We start from the raw sequence: 16967 nt of genomic DNA on the forward strand, positions 1-16967 counted from the left end.
AATATGGCTTGAACATGATCAATCATTATGACGCCTCCTCTCCCCCAAGGCACACCAGGGCCGCCTTCAATTCGTTCACGATCTTCTCCTCCAGCCGGTTCTCCGCGCCCGAGGCAGTATCCGCCGGCTTCTGTCGTAGCAATTCCACCTCTTTGTCGCTGGTGGCGACGATTCGGCCCCGGAGACTCGATCGGCGCTCCAGTAGCTCCTCGATGTCCTCCTTGACCTGGGCTTTGTCCCACCGGAGATCCTGGATCGCGTCGGCGTCCACGCCCGCACTGGGTCCGGCTTCGCGGAATCGACCGAGAATGAAAGAGATCAAGGCCAGCGAGTAGGCCTCCGACGCCATGCTTGAGGTGATCTTGTGGCGCGTCGTGGTGGACGTCGAGATGGCTTTGCGCCCGGCGGAAAACGACGCGGAGGCTCGCGTGAGCTGGCCCTCGAATTGGTTGAGGAATGCGGCAACCTCAGGCGCCGTGCGAATGACGTGGAAGAGGAGATTCAGGCACAGCGGAAGGAAACCGTTGGTCCAGATCGAATAGATCCGGGGGACGGGGTCCAACGGTCCGAAACCTTGGGGTTGTCGGAGGAGGTTCGTCAACCGACATGTGGAAAGTCTGGCCAGGATCGCCTCGACGGCGAGGTGTTCAGCCAGCATAGGTATGGTGGAGAGTTTGACGAGGAAAGAGATACTGAGATCGCCGTAGACGGGGTCGCTGGCGACCGCCAGCTGATCGGCCCACGAGAACAAGGCGGTCGCATGGCGGGCTATGTCGTTGTCGGCGATGTGGTAGACAATGTGCTCAAACAAGCGGTCGACGTTCTTCACTTGCAGGCAGCTTTGTAAAATGGCCGTGAGAATGGCAAAGTCCTTGGGCGTGCATTTGTCAGGCTGCTCGTGCAAATACGTCGTCAAAGATTTGAACCCTTGAGCAACCACCGTTTTCACGACTTCAACGACCAGTCCTAGGTCAGACGAGATTTCGGCCTTCTTGCTGAGGGTTTCAGGGACTGGTCGAGTAGGCAGGTCATGATGGAACTGAAGCGCGAGGAATAGGACGTTGAGCAACGATCGGTAATAGTCAGTGTCGTCATGAATGAGTGCCTCCTCATACGTTGCGCGGCGACTGCGTAGTGCTTCCCAGACGACCGCGAGTAAGCCGAAGACCTCGGCGCCGTGTGCTCCAGTCTCAACGAGTCGCTGAACCAGTACCTGGGCGAAATCCACCCGGGTCTGCTGAACCTTTTCGAAAATTGTTTCCTGGGGGGTGACGGCGGTGTTGGCTTCTAGGCAACTCTGAGCAACTAGGGCCATCGATCTCTTGATTTCACGGTCGACCATGAAATCAACACAGTGCTCCGTGGCAAAGAACTTCCAGCTATGAAGCAGACGCTGCAGCAGAGAATCATTAGTCAGATACCATTCAAAAGAGACAGTGAGTAGATACGTACCACTTGAGCCTCGACTAGAGACAGATTGAGGTTGGCCCGCTCAAATTCCTGAGCAAACCCCTGGTTTCGTGTTCCTGCCCAGGCAAAATCATACGAAAGAAGCTTCTCGCCCAAGTGGATGTCGTAGCAGTATTCTTTGCCTAGCGAGCGGGGCTGCAATTGCGTTCGTTTGAAGTCGGTCAGTTTGCATCCAGGGTATCGCATCTCGAAATTCCTCCTCAAATTTGCGTGTAGAGATGCATTGTATCTTGAAACCTCGACAGCACCCTTAGTATACCAGGAAACCAACGGAATTAGCATCTTGTGTAAAGTTCGATCCGGCATCTCCTTGGCAGAGTGGAGATAGACTGCAAAAAGATCGGCAACAACGGCTGCAATCTGCGTGGCAAAGATTTGCTCTTCCACAGGCAAGGAAGAAATGTTTAGCTTAGAGACATAATGCACGATGCTGTTGAAGAACTGCGAATGCTTCTGAAGTTCGAAGGTTGCCCAGGGCCAATTTTCTTGCGCCTGAGAGACAAACTCCAGCAATGCGAGTGAAATTTGGGGTTCTAGTTGTTCGATGTTGGAAAGCATGTCGAGAGCCATCTTCAAGAATGGCGCCCCTCTCATTGCTGGGGCCTTCTGGCTAGCAATCGTCTTCTTCAACGTCTGTCGAGGAGAAGAGCCGGTGAGAATGTAGACAGCAAGCCATTGTTGGCGCTTGCTGACCAAAGTTGACAGCATGTGCCACACTGCCAACTGCAAACCTCGATCACTCATAGGCTTGTCGAACTGGGATAAGACGTCTAAGAAGAGGCAACAGGATTCGGCTCCTAGATGGCCAACCAAAGACGGTGGTTCGTTCGCCGGATCCAGAGCAGCCCCCGATACCAAGGTAACCAGTAGGGAGATAACCGGGAATCGGTAGGCATCATGAAGCGCATATAGCTTGACAAGAATCGGGGTCGCCTTGAACAGCTGTTCTTCTAGCAATGATGGCGGACTCTCGGCCAGCTGGGCTGCCTGCAAAAGTCTGGTTGAGAGCTCCAAAGTTGATACAACTTGTCTTTCAACCAGTGTCAGATATCGAAGGTATAGCGTGGGAGGTGTTTGGAGACCATCAACAATAAGCCTAAGGATTGGGTTGAATGGAAGGTCGGCTGCGGAACGAGGACGAAGAACGTCTAGTAGATAAGTCGCCGAGGAGGAGAATATGCCGGTTGCTTTTGTTTCAAGCTTAGACGTATCATTGGCCCCGTAGACGAAGTAAAGAATTCGTTCGAACGCCTTGGCTAGGGTGGCATTGAGGTCAAACCTCTGCTCCGGCTTATTGAATCGCCAATTGATGCTGCTGTTGTAGACTTCGACCATTGGGCGGACAAAGTTGAGCAAAGCGCCTCTCATCATATGAGACGGGACACCAGAAGTCCAGTCAGAAATAGCCATTATCTTGCCACCCATGGTATTAGGGCTCTTCCTCAGTATGGCACGAGAGGCAGCATCGTCCACAACAGCCTCAAATAGACGGATGCAGGCAAGAAGGAAAGGGTAATCACCCGACGTTACCTCTAATCCAGAAACGATAACGGTCATGATGCCCCCCTTCCCATCGGAACCGAGCAAGTCACTTCGACAAAGTAAAGGCCAGACCCTGCCGGGTAGAACCGTAATTAGCGCGCAAATGAAACGCAAACAAGCTATAGTGGATTCCAGAACGCTGTCCGATCCAGTCTTAGTGCTCATGCTGGAAAGGTTGCGCTCGAAGATCTCAAAGATCACGGAAATGATATCGCTTTGACGAGCTAGTCCATCACTTGCAAGCTCCAGGATTCTCTTGGCGCCAGAATCATTATCCCTTTGTGTTTCCCTGGTAGCGACGAGAAGATCTACTAGCAACCCTATGGCCTCTGCGCTAGCATCTTCGCCCCCTTCGGTCAAAGATCCCCCGCTTTCATTCCATTGCTCAAGCCAACTTCCGAGATAGCTTAGGCAAGAGTACTGGTGCTGCCACATAACAACCGCAGGTTTAGATTCAGACACCACCTGGCCGATTGTCGCGGCAGGGACTTGAGACGCGCCGGTAACAACCAGCGCATTGCTAGGCGGGTAGTCTGGGATTTGATTTTGAGCAGCTGAGTCTATCATTGGGAGCGACTGAGCAAGTCTGACGAGGTTTGCATTCTCGTCTTCGCGAATCGTTTCATAGCCTTGGAAGGTGGGAGGGACCATTTGCGTGAATGTTTCCATGCTCTCCAAGTCATTGATCAGGTCGGGAAGACCCTCTTCGTTAACAATGTCTTTGCTGATGAGGGCTCTGCACAGTCGCAGAAATGGCACCATCTCGTACGGAAATCGTGAACGTGCTACTCGAAAGATGTTGTTCATCAGAACGTCATCCTTTCTGAATATGGATCGTGGATCACTGGGCTGAGTTGGGAGGGTATTCGGGAGCCAAGAAGATTCTGCGGATGGCCCGGAGAGTATTGCTAACACCGATTCCACAACCTCGGGGGAATAATCCATATAGATCATGACAGTCCGAACGAGGTCTAACAGCGCCGCTCGAGTCCACTGATTCGTCAATGCATCATCAACTGCTGAGATAGATCCAAGGCTTGTTGCCAAAGAGATAATAGCATCGACCGCCGAGTTTTTCACAGTATCGGATGTGAGTATATCGATTGATTCATCCGCCGTAAATTTGGGTGTCCGCACACAGTCGAGTAATTCCTCGTACAAAGATGTGTCGGAAGCTCCTTCACCGGCATTGGGTGTATTCGACTGGAAAGAGTCGATTGCACTGTGGAACTGCTCCAGCTCTCGGGTTTCTTTATCAGTAAGAGCAAGTTCCCTCATAGTATGTAAAACTAAACCCCACGAGAAGGCCGCAGGGTTGGCAATTTGAGAAACCAAACCCTCGTTAACGAAAATTGCATTAATGTTACCGATCTCTTCTTTAGAGAGGAAGTAAGGAGGCTGTTTGGGGTCATTGGCCGGGGTTTTGCCAATGATGGATTGCACAGTGAGAGGCAATTTCAGAAAAGCGAGCGTTGTCAGACATACAAAGCCCTGGAGCGGTAGCAGGACCTCTATTGGATTTTTGCATGGCTTTTCCAGGTCAGCCCGTGGCAAGATAAAGAGAAAACTTAGGGAGTAGAACTTACGACTTGGAGGGGCTCCAAAAAGCTATAATCCCTCATTAGCTGAAGCCAAGACACCTGAAGTTCTCCCGCAGGGATTTCAGTGGACGACTGCAGCAGTAGAAACAGGATCTGCAGGATATGCAGCGTTTCTTCGACAAGGGTTGTTCTCCACATGTCTTCTGTGGCTTCGTTGCTCTCAGCAAGGCCCAACCAACCGCCATCACCCTCCAAAGCAGTGAGTCGATCTCGGATAGCCTTGATGCATGCCTGAACAAAAGTACGCCGCCCTTCTCCGGATAGTTTGTCTTTGAAGATGGTCTCTGCCAGTCGACATAACTGAGCACTCCGCTCGTCCTGGCCTTGCTCTGGAATCTTGCCGTTGGTTTTACTGTTTAGCAGAAGGGCGAGAAGTTTTCTGGCGGTTTTGACGACATGGCCCCTTTCCAGCAGATAAACATTGCTCAGTCGTAAGCGCCGGTTCTCGGTTGACTCGAAAAGGGAGGCGTCGTTCTTAGGACCCGCATTTGGGTTCAGAATCTCAGCGAAACTAGGCCCCGCCAGAGACACTCGAAAGTTTTCGGCGCCCGTCGCACCTTGCAAGCTTGAGGTTTCTTCCTCCGCAAACCCCGAAAGTAGTCGCGTGGCAGGGCGGTTTTGCCATTCCAGAACTGCGATTCGAAGCGCACTGGTCTCATCGATGCCAGCTTTCTGACTGAGCCATAGAGCGTCCTCTTTAATTTCCTTTAAGTTGTACGATGCTTGCGCAGACGTTTCGGCGTGTATCGCGGCCGTTTTCGATTCGAAATCCGTCTTGGATGTGGCAGACGGAGAGGGGAATAGGTTCAAACAATTCGAAAGAAGCTGGATGCTTTCTGGGCGCGATAGAAATGCGTGGAGCTTACCCGTGTCATCGACGACATCTTCGGGGCGAGTGGAGTAGAGAAAAGCTCCCTTCCAAGATCTAGGTAGGCAGAGAAAAGAAGCAGATGCAAGTTAGCCACGAAGACAGTCAGAGAAGCAGGTGCGCGTACAAAAGCTGAGCGTCCCCGGAGAAGCACTTGTCCAGGGACGGAAAATAGGCGTCCGGGGAGGGAGCCATTGGCGGACCAGCTATATCATTCTAGACCCTCAAAAGAATCGGGCGGAGAGGACCTAGCGAGGACCGAAGATGGGAGAAGTCGCAATGAATTGCGGAGGATTAAGAAGGTCGGAACAGCACGTTGGGAGGGCTCAGGCGGAAACTCAAGAATATTCAAGGAGCGCTTTTCCCCCGGAGGTCAACAATAATTGCCTATCCGGGTTTAGTCCAGGGCGGTGAGCGTGGGTTTTGCAGTGTTTGCCTGGTCGCCCCGATTGGGAAGGCAGCGCGGTCTTCCCCCCTCGCATTTCGAGCCTGAGTCACAGCATTGTGTTACCCCTTCTCTCTCTTCCTCTGCCCAACCTCCCCGGGACCAGGTATTTATCTCCTCGGCTATTGCTCACCCCTCAACCCTGAAGACTAACGAACGCTATCTTACCCTTGTCCCGTTCACAGACTTAGACTCCAACCATGTCGGATCTTGTCGACCATTCCCCCCACCATCCCACTAGGGCTGCGCAGCGGGCCAGCGCCTCGAATGTCATCCTCATTGACAACTACGACTCCTTCACCTGGAACGTTTACCAGTACCTGGTCCTCGAGGGTGCCACGGTAAAGGTCATCCGCAATGACGAAATCTCCCTGGAAGAATTGATTGCCAAAAAGCCGACTCATTTGGTCATCAGTCCCGGTCCGGGTCATCCCGAGTCCGATGCCGGTATAAGCAACGCTGCCATTCAACATTTCAGCGGAAAGATTCCTGTGTTTGGCGTGTGTATGGGTCAGCAATGCATCATCTTCTCCTTTGGGGGTAAGGTTGATGTGACCGGCGAGATCCTGCACGGTAAGACATCGGAGTTGAAGCATGACAGCAAGGGGGTTTACGAAGGACTGCCCGAATCTCTGAATATCACCAGATATCATTCGCTGGCTGGCACGCACGCGACGATCCCGGACTGCTTAGAAGTGACATCCTCGGCCGATCTGCGCGATAACAGTGGCAAAACTGTTATCATGGGAGTTCGGCACAAGCAGCTGGCTGTAGAAGGCGTTCAGTTCCATCCGGAGAGTATCCTTACGGAACACGGTCGGACAATGTTCAGAAACTTTCTTTCTCTGACGGCGGGCACTTGGGATGGAAACGGGAAGCCCTCCGGCGGCAACGGCGCGGGTCTAGTCGGCACCCCGAAGACCGGAAAGAAGATGTCTATTCTCGATAAGATTTATGACCATCGGAAAGCTGCTGTTGCCATCCAAAAGAACATCCCTTCCCAACGCCCGGCGGATCTGCAAGCTGCTTATGATCTCAACATCGCGCCCCCGCAAGTCCCGTTTCCTGCTAGGTTGAGGCAATCATCTTATCCGCTGTCTCTCATGGCTGAAATCAAGCGTGCTTCTCCTTCCAAGGGCATGATCGCCGAAACTGCATGTGCACCTGCACAGGCTCGGCAATATGCGAAGGCGGGGGCTAGTGTCATCTCCGTCCTCACAGAACCGGAATGGTTCAAAGGCAGCATTGATGATTTGCGTGCTGTCCGCCAGAGTCTAGAAGGACTCACGAACCGACCAGCAGTGCTGCGGAAAGAGTTTGTTTTCGACGAATATCAGATCTTGGAAGCACGCCTCGCTGGTGCTGACACCGTTCTGCTCATTGTGAAAATGCTCGATGTTGAGCTGCTCACCAGACTATATAATTACTCCAAGAGCCTTGGCATGGAACCTCTCGTTGAAGTTAACACCCCTGAAGAGATGAAGATTGCGGTCGATCTTGGCTCTCAGGTCATTGGTGTTAACAACCGAGATCTCACTAGCTTCGAGGTTGACCTGGGTACCACGAGCCGACTGATGGATCAGGTACCTGAGAGCACCATTGTGTGCGCTCTGAGTGGCATCTCCGGGCCCAAGGATGTAGAGGCGTACCAGAAGGAAGGTGTCAGGGCTATCCTTGTTGGTGAGGCTCTCATGCGGGCGCCAGATACCTCTGCTTTTGTTTCAAACTTGCTGGGAGGAAGCACGGAAGAAACCTCTACGACACAGAACTCGCCGCTAGTGAAAATCTGCGGTACGCGAACCGAAGAGGGTGCGCGAGCTGCAATCGAGGCTGGGGCAGATCTGATTGGAATCATCCAAGTCCAAGGGCGAAAGCGGCTTGTTCCGGATGACGTTGCCTTGGGTATTTCACGAGTAGTCAAGTCGACTCTGCGCCCTGCTACTCAGCCGACGACCGCCTCCCAAGGAGTATCAAGTGCGACATCCATTGACTACTTTGATTATTCTGCGAAAACCCTACGTCACCCTCATCGAGCCTTGCTCGTGGGTGTATTCCAAGATCAGCCGCTGTCATATGTCCTAGCTCAACAACAAAAATTGGACCTTGATGTTGTTCAACTTCATGGTTCCGAACCGCTTGAGTGGGCTAGGTTAATACCCGTTCCCGTGATTCGCAAATTTGCTCTTGATGAACCTGGAATTGCTAGGAGAGCTTACCACAGCTTGCCTCTGCTGGACTCTGGAGCAGGGGGGTCCGGCGAATTGCTCGACCAGTCGCGCGTTCAGCAAACCCTAGAAGGCGATAAGGGTCTGCGTGTTATCCTTGCCGGGGGTTTGGATCCTACCAATGTGGCCAGCACACTCAAGAAACTGGGTGAATCTGGACGCAAGGTTGTTGGAGTGGATGTCAGTTCTGGCGTCGAATCCGATGGCGCGCAGGACCCCAGCAAAATCCATGCTTTCGTGCAAGCAGTGAAAAGTTTTCAACTCTAACTGCGACATTCCAGAATAGGATGTCACATATTCCGAAATAAACGCATCGCTACGCATCTACGATGGTATCTCATGGGCTTTATACTTGTTCCTGCAAACTTGTTTTCGATCTTTAGATAGATCACCTACTTTCGGGTTGCATTCAACGGCTTGAGCCGATCTTATTATCTCATATATTTCGGGCTTCACAAAAATAACAGTAAGATAATCACATTCACCTTAACTACCTTTCATACATCTCTCTGTGTAGGCCTCCGCATACTCTTTCTTTTACTTCACCTGTCGCCGTCTTCCTTTTTTCACCATCTCACCTTCGACCAGGTCATTTAGTTTCCACCTCCTTACCGTCTTCATTCATACCATATCCTATCGACGGCCATATTTGCCCTCAAGCACCATGAAAGACCCGTTCAAGAAAGTCCACCTGTGCTCTTTTGGCCACTTCGGTGGCAACGGCGAGAAAATCCCCCAGTGGGTAAAAGCCAACGGAGGAGAATATTCAAAGAACGTCAGCCAGGGTGTCACTCATCTTATCACCACAATAGAGGCATTTAAGAAAAATATCGAAGCTGGTATGGAAGCAGTTTTATCTCGAATACTCAGCGAAACAAACTGTACTAATCGAAGTTCTTGCGAGCAGTGCGAAAGGCCAAGCGCTTCAAAGTCAAGATCGTTTCCTACGATTGGCTCGAGGATTCATTGTTATCCAAGAGCCGAGCTCCCAAGCGCGAAGGGCCATATCTTCTGGAAACTATATTGAAAAATGAGAAGAAAGCCAACGCTGAAGCAAAGGCTAAGAAGGCTTCAAAGCGACCAGCAAAGGTGAAGGCAAAACGAACTAGTATGGTACCACTATCCATTTTTTTCTAGGAAGAACCAATGGTGATACTGCACTAAGTCAAATCAAGACACCTATTTGCGGCTGGATTTGGGACCATTAAGAAAGGCGCTGCATCAAGTATGCTTCGATCTACAGAGTGATTGGGGAGAGTGAGGCTAATGAGGGACTACAGCTGACTATCACCTCTACACGGACAAGGGTGTTACTTACAACGCGACGCTTACTCGCCCGACAATCCAAGCAACCCGCGAGAAATACCATCTCAAGGTACTTTAGATCTGCTTGGCTTCATTCTCCTTTGTTGTGGCCTCCGTCCCACATCCTTGAATATATCTCTATGTTCTCCTATACCCTGATGCTCATAATATGTAGATCTTCGAACTCAACAGCAACCCCATCACTTACGCTACCTATGTCAAATACACGCGCACCAGTAAATCAACAATCGCGCTCAAAGCCCCTATTGGAAGTACCCTACAAGCCGCCATGTCGGTGTTCGAGCATTTTTTCGAGGAACAAACTGGCAAGAAATGGGAAGACCGATTGGATGGAGTGACACCCCAACGTAAAGAAGACAACGATGGCAAAACCCTCCTAATCTCCTAGGGCTGGTTCCACTATGAGCAAAATCATAGCATCATCTCAAATTTCCTGCGAGAGCCGCCTCGGGCTGTTGAGGAGCCGATCGTATCCGCTACAGGCAGTGGTGCAGCGGGCAGAGATGAAGACACAGAATCGCAGGCAGAATCGCAGACCCTGGCATCAGACCAACTGCTCGAGAGTCACGATGATAATGCTTGATACTAATAATTATTCACACGATCGTATTGGATTTGCGAGTTTTGGTTCGAATAGAAGGGAGTTTCATGGCGTGGGACATGTTGTTTAATGCATTTGCTTACTTCATTATCTATAGTTTGAGGGTTTAGGTAATGTGAATTGTTTACTCATTCGAATATTGATGGCAATTGACTGCTTGCTTTGTGGATTGAATAAGATTTAGTTGCCAGATTCAATACGCAGCGTTGGAACATTCTCTGAAGAATAAACAAGTAGAACCATCAAAGTTCCGTTTCTTCCATATGGGTATACTATAATATGAACAGGAACGTGAAACTGCCAAATGCTAGCCTTTTAGATCACCACATAACACCTCAATGCGCCAGGGAACATTTTTTTCTTTTGCCGTCGTAAGATATCTTACACACTGCCATCAGGCCGTGGAGACAGTCGTCCAGGATATAGAACCGTTTAAAGATAATCCTTCTTCTTGCTGGTCCGGGTGTATTGCGTGAGAGCCCATTCAACATCGCCGCTAGAGCCCTTCTCTAGCGATCCTCCCCGGATCTCGAAGAGTCTCATAGTCATCCGCGGCCCGACTTCCGCCAACTCAACGTCCCGATATCCTGTCTTGACAAAAACGTGGTGTCGCACCTCAATACTGTCCTCCTTGTTGACGAAGCTGACGACACGGTTGCCAATCTTTCCGCCCTCGCGAGGAGGGAAGAGATGCTTGAGGATTTGAACAACGCGAGCACCCAATTTCGTTTTGAACCCTTCAAAGACCAGATGAGGGTAGCTTTCTGAGACGGTTCCACGGGCGGCGTTGGGAATGTCGGCACGAAGAACGACGTTGTGCAGCGAGAAACTGGCGGTCGGTCCATGGGGAAGATGCGAGATGGTCATGGCAGTGGGAGTTCCACGATGCTCGTGGAGAAGGATCATGTCGGTCAGGGCCGCGGCATTCGCGCTGGACATGAGGTCGGGGAGAACGAGGTTTCCACGGTTCAGACGAATGGAAGTAGGAAGAAGCAGACGGATTTCCTTGGCAAATGCCCCCAGACGAACGGAAGGAGAGCGAGACGTGGTGACAATAGGGCGAGGATCGACAATCCCGGAGGTGAGGGCGTATTCATCATCCAGGTCCAAAAGGTCCGACTCCTTGTTCTGCCTATCCTCGGGGTTTAACGATTCATCGTATTTGAAGTCTTCGCGCAGTTGCTTATCGTTTGCGATGGAGGGATCAAGCGGTTTTCCGGAGGCTAGCGAAGCCTTCAGCTGGGCTCGTTTTTCGGCGATGGAGGCATCGCGGAGAAGCAGAGCTCTCCGATAGAGATAGTCTCGACGTTCACGGGCTTGACGACGCTATAAGAAAGTCAGTTAGATTGATGGCAGTCAAGAAAAACCGATAAACAATGAGAATCAACACAAACGTACAAGCATCTTTCCTGGGAGGTTCAAGTATTTTGGCTGAGGAAAGGTCGAGGCTCGCCGATAGAAAAAAAAGGCGGGCAACTTTTTTTGACTGCGCAGATGGTCCGCCGGGACCGCCGGACTGTGTGAGATTTGGCGGCGAAGGGTCCGATAAAAGGTGAGCCGATCGCAAATCAGCTTTCCGTCGCCCTGTTGTTTGGACTGCAACATCCTGCCATCCAGGAGGAACCCGTTCACTTTCACTAGGTACTAGAGCGACGGAGTGAATTGCGCGAATTGTCATATTGGCTGGTTATGTCGGAATTCCCCCCTCGAATGCCTTCCCATCGAAGTCAATCCGTTACTGACTTTGACCTTAGTCACTCATTCCTTTTGCCCCTCTGCTGTGGCACGCCGAGCCATCGAGGAAAGCAAGCCCTCTTTTACGACTGGCTGCAGCGACTTGCGTGTCCTTTACATTCCTTTTCTTTAAGCGACGTTTTTTTTATATTCTCGGATTACAGCCGTACTGTACCGGTCCCTCGTGCTGTTCACCCTCATCCATTCCTCAAGTCTTTCACCAACCGATTACGAATCGCCAACGTACGCGGACGTGATTTAGCTAGCAATCTGTGGAATATCGGAACTAGGAGCAATCATGGCTGCTACCAATGATGATGTTACGACTGCGGACCTGGACGAGAACACTCTCAATATGAGCGGAGGCCCCCGCCCGCGCAGACACGATGACGACGACGAAGGATCTGATAATGGCGATGACGACGCTGAAAGCACAACTAGTGCCCAGGTAGCAGGGGATGCAAAGACACAGGGGAATATTGAGGAAGAGAAGGAGCTCCCCTCGCATGCATGCGCGTACGTACCCCCCAACTTCGAGGCTCACACGGCCGGCTTGGTTCTCCCGCTAATGGGTATCAACGTAAAGGTACTGTGGGATCCACAATGCCAGCAGTGTTGTCAAATGTCTGTCATGTAGCAAATGGTTCTGCAGTGCTCGTGGCAATACTTCCTCTTCCCACATCGTCAACCACCTTGTCCGAGCTCGACACAAAGAAGTACAACTCCACCCCGCCTCGTCTCTCGGAGATACGATATTAGAATGCTATAACTGCGGTACAAAGAATGTTTTCCTTCTTGGTTTCATTCCTGCCAAATCTGATACGGTCGTCGTGCTACTATGTCGTCAACCTTGTGCCGCCATGCCTTCGTCCAAGGATATGAATTGGGATACTTCACGCTGGCAGCCCTTGATTGAAGATCGCTCGTTCTTGCCGTGGCTCGTGGGCGCTCCTTCGGACCAAGAACAGCTGCGTGCCCGTCACCTGAGCCCGCAGTTGATTGCCAAGTTGGAGGAGATGTGGAAAGAGAACTCACAAGCGACGTTTTCGGACCTCGAGAAGGCCACGGCCGTGGATGACGAACCCGCTCCCGTTCTCCTGCGATACGACGACGCTTTCCAGTATCAGAACATCTTTGGCCCGCTGGTCAAGATTGAAGCCGACTACGACCGTAAATTGAAGGAATCTCAATCCCAGGATGGCCTGATCGTGCGGTGGGATCTCGGTCTAAACAATAAGCACCTAGCCAGCTTTATCCTGCCGAAGCTCGAACTTGGTGATGTCAAGCTGGCAGTGGGTGACGAGATGCGCCTCAAATATACTGGTGAACTGCGCCCCAAGTGGGAAGGTGTTGGCTATGTTATCAAGATCCCGAACAACCAATCCGACGAGGTGACTATTGAGTTGCGGGCAAAGGGTGACCACAAGACAGTGCCAAGTGAATGCACGCACAATTTCACTGCGGATTATGTTTGGAAATCGACTTCCTTCGACCGCATGCAACTCGCCATGAAAACGTTTGCTGTCGATGAGTTGAGTGTTTCAGGCTATATCTTCCATCGTCTTCTTGGACACGAGGTTGCCGCTGCACCGATGAAGACGCAGATGCCCAAGAAATTCAGTGTTCCTGGACTTCCTGAACTTAACGGCAGTCAGATCAATGCGGTCAAAAGTGTCCTGCAGAGACCTCTGAGTCTGATTCAAGGTCCACCTGGAACTGGAAAAACCGTTACCTCGGCTACTATCATCTACCATCTCGCCAAGCTTAACGGCGGTCAGGTCCTGGTTTGCGCTCCCTCTAATGTTGCGGTTGATCAACTTTGCGAACGTATCCACCGAACTGGTCTTAAGACGGTGCGTGTGACTGCGAAGTCGCGAGAGGATGTGGAGTCTCCCGTTGGCTTCTTGTCTTTGCACGAACAAGTTCGCCTTAATGACACCAACATCGAACTTGTGAAACTGAATCAGCTTAAATCTGAACTTGGCGAATTGTCGAGCCAGGATGAAAAGCGCTTGAAACAACTCACTCGCTCGGCGGAGCGCGAGATATTGAACAATGCCGATGTCATCTGCTGCACCTGCGTTGGTGCTGGTGATCCCCGTCTTGCTAAGCTTAAGTTCCGTACTGTTTTGATTGATGAGTCTACTCAGTCTGCCGAGCCTGAGTGCATGATCCCATTGGTCTTGGGCTGCAAGCAAGTTGTCCTCGTTGGTGATCACCAGCAGCTTGGTCCTGTTATCATGAACAAGAAAGCGGCCAAGGCTGGTCTCAACCAATCTCTCTTCGAGCGACTTGTCATTTTAGGGTGCTCTCCCATTCGGTTGAACGTCCAGTATCGTATGCACCCATGCCTTTCTGAATTTCCGTCCAATATGTTCTACGAGGGTTCTCTGCAGAACGGTATTTCCTCCATTGAGCGACTTCGCCGTGACGTTGATTTCCCGTGGCCCATTGCCGACAACCCTATGATGTTTTGGTCCAACCTCGGAAATGAGGAGATTTCCGCCTCGGGTACTTCGTATCTCAACCGTACTGAAGCAACTAATGTGGAGAAGATTGTCACTCGCTTTTTCAAGGCTGGTGTTCAACCGCAAGATATTGGTATAATCACCCCTTATGAAGGTCAGCGCAGCTATATTGTCAGCTCCATGCAGGCCAATGGTACCTTCAAGAAGGAGCACTACAAGGAAATCGAAGTCGCGTCAGTGGATGCCTTCCAGGGCAGAGAGAAAGACTTCATCATTCTTTCTTGTGTGCGATCCAACGACCACCAAGGTATCGGTTTCTTGAGTGACCCCCGTCGTCTCAACGTTGCAATTACTCGAGCCAAATACGGATTGGCAATCCTCGGAAACCCGAAGGTGCTGTCCAAGCATCCTTTGTGGAACTGTCTCCTACAGCACTTCAAAGAACGCCACTGCTTGGTGGAAGGTCCTCTGTCAAACCTGCAGGAATCCTTAATTCAATTCAGTCGACCCAAACAAGCTTATCGAGGACCTCAGCGTTTCCAAATGGCCTATAACCACGCCTCCAATGCCACCAACGGGGCCATGAATGGGAGAAATGGCCATCGCAGCGATTTTCATGACACTGGATCCGTGGTCGGCTACATCCCTGACGACGTGTCTTCGGTCCACTCCTCAGCGCTTGGCGGTGTCGGCATTCCTTCGGGTTATCCTCCCATGTTTCAGAACTTCACTGACTCCTGGCCTGCTCTTCCTGGTGCGCGTCGGGCTAATGGCAACAGAGGAAAAGGCGCGCCTAGTGTCGCCGGCGAATCTATCGCGGCTACCGAGTCTGATGTCACCGGAAGCGTTATCGATGGCAGAAGTGTGGATCAGGGCGGTGTGAGCCTCGCTGGATTGAGCATCCACGACATGAGCAAGCAGCCCAGTCTCAGTCAGTCCGACCGGCTGAAGCGCTACGTGGAATCTGGAGCACGCGAGCCTTACAAAGCCGGTGTCCCTGATAACGGCAGCATCTTCGGGGGAAGCTCTGCAAGTATTCGTGTCACGCGTGGCGTTCCCGGTCAGATCCACGATGACGACGATACACGCAGTGTTTCCACTGCTTTTGCAAGCCAGGTTGGGGGAAATTACGACTGATTTGACTCACGTTATGGATTGCCAAATAGACTGGCATTACAAGCATGCTTGCTGCCATTCCCGGGACTGGGAAGACAACTGTTCGCGGAACTATTGGACCATTCAAAAATGGCTCGATGTCCTGAGAGTTTGTACAGCCTGTCAAGAGGTCTTATTTGGCCTGACAACTGTACATCTCAGGGCAACGTCGGCGAGAGCAAAATCTCAATCATAAGTGGGGAATGAAAGGTGCTCTTCACTTGGTTTTCTTCCGCGGTGCATTTTATCAATATCAACAGGTTCCAGTTGGTATTCATACAACAGTCTGGAGCCAGGTTTTCATTGAGGATGTGACTGCTTTGGGTATTTTTAGCAGGGATCTGCTGTGGGAGCGGCCGCAACCTTCCAGCACATACGTCCTGTTTTGCTGTGTCGGTAAGGGTCATTGCTGGTGAAGTCAGCAGCACAGAATCTGAGGGGAATTTCCCGGCGCACCCCATCCAGCTTGCGTCTGTACTCATCTCTCGATGTCCCCAGGCTGCGGTCAACTCCAGGAATTCCGCGGAAATGGATGAGAATGAACTCATCGTCAAAGATGCTATGGAATGGTCCTTGCCCTCTTACTTTGCTTGTTTATGCTTGTCACGACTCACTTGAATCCTTTTGCTTTGTTTGCGGCATTGTTATGGCGATGCGGGACTGCTAAAATTAAACCGGCCTAGGTGTCCTATGCCTCATTTCTGTCAAGAAGTCCTGTTCACGCCCTCGGCCTTCTCGGTACGAGGGACCGTCTTATGCAGCCTCATGTTATCACTGCCGTCATGCTTTCGCAACAAATCCAACTATCGTCATTCATTTTCATCGTCATCCTATCGGGAATCCCGTAGTTATGACGTACGCGTTCGTAGAAGCCATGCCACTACGCCTATCAATTCGCGACATTTATACTCGGCCGGTCATTCTTTCACCAGAATATCTCGGTGGAGTGGTACGCATGCTCGAAGTGCAGTAGGCAGCTAGAATCTTCACATCCTTGGCAATTGGGGGTGGAAGATTAAACGGTTAGTTATATATAGATCAGTTTCAGGGTCCAACCAACATGCGTGCGTCGTCTAGCTTAGCCTGACAACTTTAATGCGTATTAAAACTGACAGGATTCAAGGCTCAGCCACCCTGTCAGCAACCCGCATTGGTTCCTGCTTTCTATTATTGGCCTGGACGACACCAGGAATCCCCGCCGAATCTGATATTGCAGGGCTGCGCCACTCTGTCCGCATGATCGACCATCTTGATTTTCGGGCAGGGGGCTCAACTGTACTCTATGACGGGCTTTTTATAGTGTGAAGAACGGCGAGTGTGTCGATTGGCCCTCGTTCAGGGTTAGATGGGGTAGCTATCTTTAATTCGTGGAGGGTATATGTCGGTGATCTATAGGTACAGCATGTTTGATTCTTGCGTCATCTCTACTTTTGGCACGATTACCGCTAAATTGAAACAGTCAGAGGAAAGTCTGATATCACAGGAGGAAAATGAAAAGAAATTTACAAATCAACATAGAATATAGAACCAAC

At 51.0% G+C, this 16967-nt stretch overlaps 5 protein-coding genes across 5 annotated transcripts; 3 read left to right on the forward strand and 2 right to left on the reverse strand.

Moving 5' to 3' along the window:
• Positions 1-25: 25 nt before the first annotated feature.
• KD926_010236 (nucleoporin) lies at positions 26-5676 on the reverse strand (the record flags this gene model as incomplete). The annotated part of the gene is made up of 4 exons (XM_053102761.1): positions 26-1393; positions 1453-4542; positions 4599-5538; positions 5609-5676. The coding sequence occupies 4 exons, from the start codon at positions 5674-5676 to the stop codon at positions 26-28; spliced, it is 5466 nt and encodes a 1821-aa protein (XP_052953761.1).
• A 450-nt stretch (positions 5677-6126) lies between these two features.
• On the forward strand, positions 6127-8418 carry KD926_010237 (bifunctional anthranilate synthase/indole-3-glycerol-phosphate synthase; the record flags this gene model as incomplete). The annotated part of the gene is made up of 1 exon (XM_053102762.1): positions 6127-8418. The coding sequence occupies one exon, from the start codon at positions 6127-6129 to the stop codon at positions 8416-8418; it is 2292 nt and encodes a 763-aa protein (XP_052953762.1).
• A 397-nt stretch (positions 8419-8815) lies between these two features.
• KD926_010238 (BRCT domain protein) lies at positions 8816-9865 on the forward strand (the record flags this gene model as incomplete). Its single annotated transcript, XM_053102763.1, has 4 exons — positions 8816-8990; positions 9059-9259; positions 9432-9526; positions 9632-9865. The coding sequence occupies 4 exons, from the start codon at positions 8816-8818 to the stop codon at positions 9863-9865; spliced, it is 705 nt and encodes a 234-aa protein (XP_052953763.1).
• Positions 9866-10510: 645 nt separating this feature from the next.
• KD926_010239 (snoRNA-binding rRNA-processing protein IMP4) lies at positions 10511-11482 on the reverse strand (the record flags this gene model as incomplete). The annotated part of the gene is made up of 2 exons (XM_053102764.1): positions 10511-11404; positions 11477-11482. The coding sequence occupies 2 exons, from the start codon at positions 11480-11482 to the stop codon at positions 10511-10513; spliced, it is 900 nt and encodes a 299-aa protein (XP_052953764.1).
• A 628-nt stretch (positions 11483-12110) lies between these two features.
• Positions 12111-15417, forward strand: KD926_010240 (putative regulator of nonsense transcripts; the record flags this gene model as incomplete). Its single annotated transcript, XM_053102765.1, has 2 exons — positions 12111-12328; positions 12399-15417. The coding sequence occupies 2 exons, from the start codon at positions 12111-12113 to the stop codon at positions 15415-15417; spliced, it is 3237 nt and encodes a 1078-aa protein (XP_052953765.1).
• Between the last annotated feature and the right edge of the window lie 1550 nt (positions 15418-16967).

The sequence above is a fragment of the Aspergillus affinis genome (genome assembly GCF_023601865.1).
Source record: "Aspergillus affinis strain CMG 70 chromosome Unknown NODE_79_length_175085_cov_86_119069, whole genome shotgun sequence".
NCBI lineage: Eukaryota > Fungi > Ascomycota > Eurotiomycetes > Eurotiales > Aspergillaceae > Aspergillus > Aspergillus affinis.